This window comes from Peromyscus eremicus, chromosome 18 (genome assembly GCF_949786415.1).
Source record: "Peromyscus eremicus chromosome 18, PerEre_H2_v1, whole genome shotgun sequence".
Taxonomy (NCBI): domain Eukaryota; kingdom Metazoa; phylum Chordata; class Mammalia; order Rodentia; family Cricetidae; genus Peromyscus; species Peromyscus eremicus.
This window is the reverse complement of record NC_081434.1, coordinates 855,528-866,016: the sequence shown is the minus strand read 5'-3', so window position 1 is coordinate 866,016 and position 10,489 is coordinate 855,528. Positions and strand designations below refer to the sequence as shown.

The 10,489-nt window shown below is 36.7% G+C and overlaps 1 protein-coding gene across 1 annotated transcript; it reads right to left on the bottom strand.

Annotated features, from left to right (window-relative positions):
* Positions 1–204: 204 nt before the first annotated feature.
* On the bottom strand, positions 205–1,167 carry LOC131894924 (olfactory receptor 6C75). The gene has a single exon (XM_059245291.1). It carries the CDS (start codon positions 1,165–1,167, stop codon positions 205–207), a length of 963 nt encoding a protein of 320 aa, XP_059101274.1.
* Positions 1,168–10,489: the final 9,322 nt, after the last annotated feature.

The following is a 10,489-nucleotide window of genomic DNA, read 5'->3' as shown; positions in this document are numbered from 1 at the left end:
AATTATATTTTCCTTAGAAAAATAATTTAAAACACCCAATACATTTCATCTTGTATTTCTATTTATTCTTTACACACATTTTTGCTCCAGCTTATTAGTAAGTTTAATACATTTTAATAGTTGTTGGGAAAGAATCCATGTGGAGAGGGACAGAGATTTTCATCCAGCTCTGTCTTCAGAAGTCCCTTTTCCTCATGATCATGTTCATTTCTTTGAGGAAAAGAGGACTCTCTGGACCATGGTTTTAAAGGCTTGCTTCACTTGTTGGTTCCTCAGTGTATAGATGAAGGGGTTCAGGAGAGGAGCCACTGAAGTGTTGAGCACGGCTACTCCTTTGCTTAAAGTTACCCTCTCCCTTGCAGAAGGCTTAATGTACATGAAGATGCAGCTGCCATAGGAGAGGGAGACAACAATCATATGGGAGGAGCAAGTGGAAAAGGCCTTTTTCCTTTGATTTGTAGAAGGAATTCTCAGAATTGTCCGAATGATGTTTGTGTAGGAGAGAATAATTAATGTCAAGGTGACCATGAGGGTTACCACAGCTAACAAAAATGCCATGAGTTCTAGAAAGTGAGTGTTTGAGCAAGAAAGCTGCAAAATTGGAGAAGAGTCACAGATGAAGTGGTCAATTATATTGGAGGCACAGAAGTCTAACTGTAGCAGAAGGATAATTGGTGGAAAGATGATCAGGAATCCTGCAAACCATGAGCTAAAGACAAGAAGAATGCACACACGGTTGCTCATGATTGTTGTGTAGTGCAGGGGTTTGCAGATGGCCACGTAACGATCATAGGACATGGCAGCCAGAAGGTAAAATTCTGTTACTCCCAAGAAAATGAAAAAGAATAGCTGAGCCACACAACCATTGTAGGAAATGGTTCTGTCTCCTGTCACGATAGTGACAAGGAATCTGGGAATGCAGACAGATGTGAATGATATTTCTAGGAATGAGAAATTGCGAAGGAAGAAATACATGGGTGTCATCAGATGGGCATCCGAGAGGGTGAGGATGATGATGATGAGGTTTCCAGTCACACTTAGCATGTAGGTAATAAGAAGAAATGTGAAAATCACAAGCTGCCATTGTGGGTCATTTGTCAATCCAAGAAGAATAAAATCTGTTACTGATGTGGAATTTCTCATAATAGTCTCTGCTTCTAAAGACATTTTCTAAATAGATGAAGAAATAAGAAATCAATATTGCTAAAAAAAAAATGAACTTGTTACCTGTGCCCAGCTTATTTTACTTAGCACAATATTCTTCAAATTCATCTATGATGTAATAGACGTCGATGTGGCAATGTCCCTTTTATAAAGCTGGATATTATTACACAATGTGTACATAAACATAAATAATATTACACATTATTTTATATTTGTAACATAGTCTATGTAATCCTAATATTTTCAAAGAGTAGAAATTTGTAGTTACATAGGATAAGTCTAGATAACTAATGGGGAGTGTCTATATTAACTAAAGTATACTTAATTCTGTTGTATTGTTTACTAAAATTTACTTTGGGAGGAGATTTTTATGTACTCTTGCAGTAAATGGAAAAACAACAAATAGAAGATGATACATAAAATAAATTTCTTTATTGTAGTAATCATTTTACTATATATAAATATTAAGACATACTGGTATACATTATGTATCTAATAAATAAAATACCTGGCTAGACATATATACTTAAATATCATTGTTGCTATCATTGTTTAAAATTGATTTTGTGGTAAATCAAACAAAATACTGTAAAAAAAACCTCTGTTCTTACCTCATTTCATAACGATGACTTCATTTTCTTCATCATGTTCTCCTATATTTCATCATGAGTCTCTGTCTGCTGAATATTCCCTGAAACAAGGAAATACTTGAGAACTTACTTTCAGTGTAGTGTAGCTCTCTAAAAGATTTTCATGTATAGTGCTTTCCTCTACATTTTTAAAAATTTCTCTATTTTAATTCTTTTCATCTTTACAAACCTTTATACTTTTTGGAGACAACTCTATAGTTCAGAGTAATGTGTTCCTGGCATGCACACAAGGACATTTCTGATAGATGAAAGACAACTTGAGTCTAATCTCAACATTTGTGTTGCAATACATTTCCTGTCTGCTATAATGATTTTCTGTAGGAATCTAAATACTCTATTATTGGATATATTTTATTTACCACATTCCTATTTTAAGTCTACATTGTTTCATATAAAGCAATACTTGTGTGAAATGACTTATTTTATTTGTTATGAGACTAGTCTTGTTATGTAGCCAGACTTGCCTTAAATTCATAATCTCCTGCCTCAAACCTATGAACTGAGACTACAGATGGGACTTCTTTGTAAACTGCAAGCGCGCTTACCTGTTCTGTTTCTAGCATTGTAAATCACTTTCATGCAGCATTGCTTATTCTGTTTTGTGAATATTAAATGACACAATTCAACATTCAAGATAAGTTTTCAGGAGAGAAAAATAATTTTCTTTCTTCCATATTTTTCATCCATCACTAATTTTGATGTCATACAAAGTTTTCTTTATTTGTTCATTCATGCATGAAGTTATTTCAAAGCTTTAGATATGTCCCTGTACCCAGTAAACTTGCCCAGTCTCATCTGTTCTCTGCAATCTTTACAAGTGTTACTGCTATGAAGTGGAATGGCATTTCTTCAGCATTAGTTGATTAATTTGATAGGTGAATGAATTTACCTCAATTTTACTTATAAGTTTTCTTGGAAGTGAGGTGTTTTCACTATTATCTGCTCTTTGTGGTCATATGGCATGCAGCTTCTTGTCATCTGGTTTTACATGATGAATTTTATACATAGCAAAGTTTGGGACTCATGCACAGAGCCAAAACAAAGTATATTTGCTTAGTATAGCAAATAACTTTTAAAAATTTTGTACAAACTGATCCTGTGTTTCCCAAATTCTAAAAAGTATCACAAGTTGATAAGATGATAAGAACCTGAAAGATTATTTAGTCCTATGATTTATAACATAGTTTTGCTACAGTGAAAAATTAATTTGTAATGCTAATTTTTTAATTTATAGATTTAATTGAAATTGTATTGTTTAATTATATGTATAAAAAGTATATATTTAAATTGCTTATACAGAACACAAATGCAACTTAAAAAGCAAAAAATTATTTCTGAAAAATATACTTACTTTTTGCTAAATATTACTGGTATAATCACTGTCATTTCTAATGAATTATTAGTTTATCTAAATATAAGTGTTTTAGGACTTTTAAAAAGAGTTTTGTAATTGATTTCTGTTATCTTATGCTAGTAACCAAATCTCCAAAATATTAATAATAAAATTCAAAGAACTTTTCAATCTTTAGAAAGATATACATCAACTCATTTCTACTCCTGAATCCAAATATGACTAAGGATCTATGACTCCAGATTATTCTAACTATGCCATCTTAAGAAATAATACTTTGATATATAAAACATAAATCATCATAAATGAAAGCTATATATAATATATAATATAATTTCTTTACTAGCTTGATGAGTGGGGTGATACAATTGGTACCAAAGCAGTGCTATTCAGGTTAGTTCCAATTTTATCTGTTCTATTGTGGACTCAAGGGGATTGGCTGGCTGAGTAAACAAAAGACACCATGGAGATTAGGTCCTCAGGATACTAAGTAGTAAGCAGTGGTCCAAATTACTGTATATAATTTAGAATGGGTATAAATGACCTGAAATAAAAGCATAAAAGTATATAAAATGATTTATATTCTATAATTAACTATAACTTTATAAAGAGAAGAAACTAAAACTTAGAGAAATAGAGATTAGAGGCTGGAGAGATGGCTTAGCAGTTAAGTGCACTTGATGCTCTTGAGGAGGTCCTGGGTTTGGTTCTCAGTACCACATGGTGCTGCTTCACATCATCGATAGTTCTAGTTCCAGGGGATCTGACACACTCTTCTGACTTCCACTGGCAACAGGCAGATATGTGGTGCACATATATACATGCATGCAAAATTCTTATGAACATAAAATAAGCAAACATAAAAAAGAGAGATCAATAGCATCTAAATGGCAGCATATTAAACTGTGACTGAGTAGGGTTTTTCTATTTTAGGGGAAAATGATAATTCATTATGGAGTTTTAGAATGATCTGATGTGCCTGCCCATTATTCTGCATGAAGAAAATATCAGGCTTATCTTTATGATTTTATATCTTTCACCAAGTTGTGATTATAATCACTACCATTTGTTCATTCAGTCATTATTTTTGAAAACCCACCCCGTCTTGAGTTTAGCCTTAGTTTTTAGCATACAGAAATAATAGACAGTCCTCATTTGGATTTTACTTTCATAAAACAGACTGAGAATTAGACATAATTTTGAAATCTGTCCCTTCAAGTCAAGTGCAAATAACATTCTTCCTACACACATACTTTTATTTAAAGTTATTTCATATCATAATATGATTATAAAATTTATCCTTTCTTTCCTTTCTCCAAATTCTCCCATGTACTCCTCTGTGCTCTCTTTTAAATCTCTGGTCTCTTTTTCCTAAATTGTTGTTTTACACACACACACACGCACATGCACACGCACACACATATACATATACATGTAACCTTCTCAGTCTATGTAATGTTATTAATATGTATATGTTTCAGAGCTGACCATTTGGTATTGAATAATCAGTTGGTATGCTCAATTGAGGTACTGCATATATTCAGTCTTGATAACATGTTAATACAAACAATCAGTGTTTCATTGCCTAATAAAATGATGATTTCATAACAAACAAGTTGATTAACTGGCCATAGGTTCTTAGTATCTAAGGGTCTGTTTCTTAGGAATACTTTTAATATCAAATGATATTTTAGAGAACAGAATTCATTCCTCATGGTTAAGTATAAAATTACATCATATACATTAATGGATGACTTAAGGAGTTACCAAAAGGCTGAACACATGTTAGGATAAGCTTTGGGGAATGATCTCAAAGCCACTGTGCAAATTTATTACCCACAAGAGTTACCCCTTACAAATTCAATGTTATTCCTGTGAGTTTAGGACCACTTTCACCTGCTGTGATCTAAGCCAGCAGTATAAATGCTTAAGTGTACCTGAGTTAGAAGTTCAATCCCCTATGAGTATATCTGACTTGAAGAATGAAGTAACATTTATAACTGGAAGTGTTGGACATAGTCTCTGCATATAGATAGGCATATCTGAATGGATTTTAAAAAGTGAAAAATGAGCAAATACATAAAATACCTAAAATTGTATGTTTTCAAAGAGAATGCAATCTACATGAATAAATTACCACTACAGAAAGGCAATTGTTCTGTTCTCACTGTTAGAGGCATAAAGCTGTATTGTTCTTGAGAAAATTGAATGCAAATCATTATATATCATTAATTTAGAACTAGAATTAATAGTTACATTTTATTAAGCACATCCTAGATATTTCTGTGTTTCATACTGGTAGAGAAAGTTACTCTCCCTAATTGTCAAACAATGAAGCTCATTGCAAATTTAGTCAAGTTACCAAACTTATACAGACAGATTTTACTCTCTAAGATTACACAGGGCTACTGAAGAAGTAGCTGAGATGCTATCTAGAGTTGATAGTAGCTATCATCATAGCTACATCATAGTAGCTATGACATCTCAGGAGTGAGGCAGAAATTCTTTGTTATATTATTTAGTATAATATATTTCACTATTTGACTATATAAAAATATTCCAACTTAAGAAAACACCAAAAGTGTAATATTTGGGGGAATTTAAATGGTGACCTAATGAGTAAAGAATTTTTCCTGCCTATTCCTCCAGTGGAAATCCTGGAAGGTGTATCTTCAAAGAAGAGAGAGCATGCCTTTCAGTCTGTTGAATAATTATTAAAAAATTCATCCTATCAGATTAAGTGTGTCTGGTTTTATGTTGATTCTTTGATCCACTTGGACTTGAATTTTGTGCAGGGTGATAGATATAGAGATATATTTGTGTTCTTCTACATGCTGACATCCAGTTATACCAGCACCATTTGTTGAAGATACATTCTTTTTTTTCCATTGTATGATTTTGGCTTCTTTATCAAAAATCAGGTGCCTACTCATGGAGCAGCCTAGGTCCTTATGGTCTAGGTTGTCTGAAGGCATCCACAGGCCTGCCCAGTGCCTCAAGGCACTAGGTGAGTGGGTGCCATTACAATGAATAAGTATATGGTAGAGAAATGGGAGAGAGAGATGGAATATTCATGTGCTGTAGGCAGATCTGAAGAAGTGAGGATGGTGAGGAATATGCTGATGTTGGCAGCCTGCTTGCCACCTGGGACCTTGGTGATGTTCAGGCCTGGGGTGCTGCCTAAGGCCATGTCTGGATCCATGGTCCTAGTGCAGCCAGGGTCTGTGTTGACATCCATGGCTTCAGTAACTACTGCAGATGGTGTGAATGACACCTGAGTCCATGTTGGTGTTTGAGGACCATGCTGCCACCAGGGCCATGCTAATATGGACAACATGTGCTGCCACCCGGGGCCATGGTGTTGTCCGGGTCCAGGGTGCTGCCAAGGGCCATGATTGGGTCTGTGGCCCAGCAGCAGCCAGGGTCTGAGTTGATGTCTATGGCTCCAAGGGCTGTACAGATGCCCAGGGTAGGACAGCTACCTGAGACCATATTGGTGTCTGAGGGCCTTACTGCTGCCAGAGCTATAGTGATCTGGATGGCCTGTGCTATCACTGGCGCCATGGTGATGTTTGGGTTGAGCTGCTGCCTAGGGCCATGTCTGTTCTGTGTTCTTACTACAGTTGGGGTCTGTCATGATGTCCATGGTCCATGTTACCACAGAGGGTCATGGGAACTGTGCATGTTGAAATCGGAGGGCTGGGTTGAGCTGGCTGGTCCCTCACTGGCCTTGGGCAAGCTGGCCCCGATGGCATGGGCCTAGGAGAGCTGGCTCTACCCCTCTCCTGAGGGGAGCGGTCTCAGTGGCTTGGATTGACCACCTCAGCTACTACCCAGACCCACATCCTTGGCTGAGGGCTGGCCCACCCTAACATCTACCCCATCTATGACTTGCTGTAGTGTGTGAAGGGAGTGGTCCTGTGGAGCGATGACCTCGGGATCTCCATGACTCAGTGCAACAGTAGGATATCTGTGAGGAGTTCTGTCGAGTGTTCAGTGACGATGGTGTGCCAGAGGCCTTGAACCAGACCAGTGATTCATGTAATGAACATTTTGCAGGTGGAACTGATTGGATGAAAGGGTATACTGTATGATATACTTCATCTCCCAATGACACTAGGATGAATGAAGAGGTGTTGGAAAGACAGAGAGGTGAGGTGGTTTTTTGTTTGTTTTTTAAAATAATTTTGGAGGTGTTTCTTTTAGGTGAACACTGTAAGAGTGAGGGGCAGATATGGAGGGACTGGGAAGTGAGTGTAATTGAGGTGCATGATGTAAAATTGCCAAAGAATCAATAAAGAATTATGTTATCGAAAATAAAATACATTATGTCTCCCCTTTAAGATTCCATTTGATTATAAAAAAATCAAGTATCTATAAACCTGTGATTTACATCTGAGTTTTCAATTTGATTCCATTGATCAACCTATCTGTTTTTATGCCAATACCATGCAGTTTTTATTACTATAGTGTGGTGATATTGTGTTCCACAAAATATTGTGCACCCTAATAAACTTATCTGGGGTCAGAGAACATAGCATCCACTAGATATAGAGGCCAGAAAATGGTGATACACACGCCTTTAATCCTAGTATTCCAGAAGCAGAGATCCATCTGGATCTCTGTGAGTTCAAAGTCACACTGGAAACAGCTAGGCATGGTAACAAGAGCCTTTAATCCCAGGAAGTGATGGCAGAAAGCAGAAAGGTATATAAAGCATGAAAACCAGGAACTAGAGCTGGTTAAGATTTTAGGCCTTTGAGCAGCAGTTCAGCTGAGATCTATTTGGATGAGGACTTGGAGGCTTCCAGTCTAAAGAAACAGGATTAGCTGAGGAATTGGCAAGGTGAGGTGGCTGTGGCTTGTTCTGCTTCTCTGATCTTCCAGCATTGACCCCAGTACCTGGCTCCAGGTTTGTTTTTATTAGTAAGAACTTTTAAGATTTGTGCTAAAACTATAGCTCTGTAGTACAGTTTGAAATCAGGGATGGTGATACCTCTGGAAGTTCTTTTATTGTACAGAATTACTTTAGTTATCCTGTGTTTTTTGTTTTTTTTTTCATATGAAGTTGAGGATTGTTTTTTCAAAGTTTGTAAAGAATTGTGTTGGAATTTTGATGCATTGAATCTGTAGTTTGCTTTTGGTAAGAGGGCTATTTTTACTCTGTTAGTCTCACTGATCCATGAGCATGGGAGACCTTTCTATCTTTTGATATCTTCTCTAATTTCTTTCTTCAAAGACTTGAAGTTCTTGTCATATAGGTCTTTCACCTGCTTGATTAGAGTTATGCCAAGATATTTTATATTATTTGTGGCTATTGTAAAGGATATTGTTTTCCTAATTTCTTTCTCAGTGCTTTTATTGTTTGTATACAGGATGGCTACTGGTGTTTTTTTGAGTTAATCTTATATCCAGCCAGTTTGCTGAAGGTGTTTATCAGCTTTAGGATTTTTTCTGGTAGAACTTTGGGGTTGCTTATGTATACTATCATAACATCTGCAAATAGTGATACTTTAACTTCCTTTCCAATTTGTATTCCCTTGATCTCCTTTAATTGTCTTATTGCTTTGAATAGAACTTCAAGTACTATATTGAATAGATATGGAGAGAGTGGACAGCCCTGTCTTGTTCCTGATTATAGTGGAATGGCCTTGAACGCATTGGTACAGGAGACAGTTTCCTGAACAGAACACCAATAGTGCAGGCCCTAAGATAAACAATTAATAAATGGCACCTCATGAAACTGAAGGCAATTTGCCTCCTGTAAGGTAAAGAACACTGTCAATAGGACAAAATAGCAGCCCACAGAATGGGAAAATATTTTCACCAACTCCACATCTATCTGACAGAGGGCTAATTTCCAAAACATATAAAGAACTCAAGAAACTAGACATCACCAAACAAAATAGTCCAATTAAAAAATGGAGTACAGATCTAAACAGAGAATTCTCAACAGAGGAATCTCAAATGGCTGAGAAGCACTTGAAGAAATAAATGTTCAACATTCTTAGCCATCAGAGAAATGCAAATTAAAATGACACTGAAATTTCATCTTACATCTGTCAGAATGGCTAAGATCAAAAACACAAGTGACAGCTCATGTTGGTGAGGATGTAGAGCAAGGGGAACACTCCCTTATTGCTGATGGGAGTGTAAACTTGTACAGTCACTATGGAAATCAATATGACAGTTTCTCAGAAAATTTGGAATCGATCTACCTCAAGACCCAGCTATACCACTCCTGGGCATATACCCAATGGATGCTTCATCCTACCACTAGGATACTTGATCCACTATGTTCATAGCAGCTTTATTCATAATTGCCAGAAATTGGAAACAACTTATATGTCCCTCAACCGAAGAATAGATATAGTATGGTATATTTATACAATGGAGTATTGCTCAACTTTTAAACCATGACAACATTTCAAGGCAAATTGATGAAACTAGAAAAAATAATCATCCTGAGTGAGTAAGGTAATCCAGACCCAGAAAGACAAACAGGACAGGAGCCTAGTATAATCATCATCAGAGAGGCTTCATCCAGCCACTAATGGAAACAGATGCAAAGACCCATAGCCAAACATTAGGTGGAGCTTGAGGAATCCTGCCAAGGAAAGGGAGGAAGAACTGTAGGAACCAGAGTCAAGGACATCAGAGAAAACCCACAGAAGCAACTAACCTGGGCACATAGTGGCTCACAGAAACTGAAACGACAAGGAGCCTGCATGGGTCTGATCTAGGCCCTCTGCATATATGTTATGGTTGTGTAGTTTGGTCTTCTTGTGGGACTCCTAACAGAGGGAGCAGGGAGCCATCTCTGACTCATTTGGCAGCTTTTGGGACCCTTTTTCTCCTACTGGGTTTTCTCGTCCAGCCTTAATATGAGGGATGGTACCTAGTCTTAACTGCAACTTGATGGTACCTACTCAAACCACCGTGTTTGGTTGATATCCATGGGAAGAATTCCCTCTTTTGAAGAGAAATGGGAGGAAGAATGGATGAGGGATCAGGGATAGGGTAGGGACTAAAAGGGGATGAGGAAGGGGGAACTGCATTTGGAATGTAATACATGAGAGAAAAAAAGTCATTCAGTACTGTTGAAGGGTTATTGTAAGTTAACTCCATTAGTTTGATAATTAAAGAGCTAGCCATAGAAAAATGAATTAATAGAAAATATGTAGTTGTACTAGACATAGCACTTCTTGGTCTTCATCAGAGAAAGCTTTTTTTTGTAGTGTGTGGTAGTTAAATACAGAGACTCATAACTGGTCAAACAGAGAATAAGTGTCTGGAGTGTGCAGTCATAAATGCATCACATCAG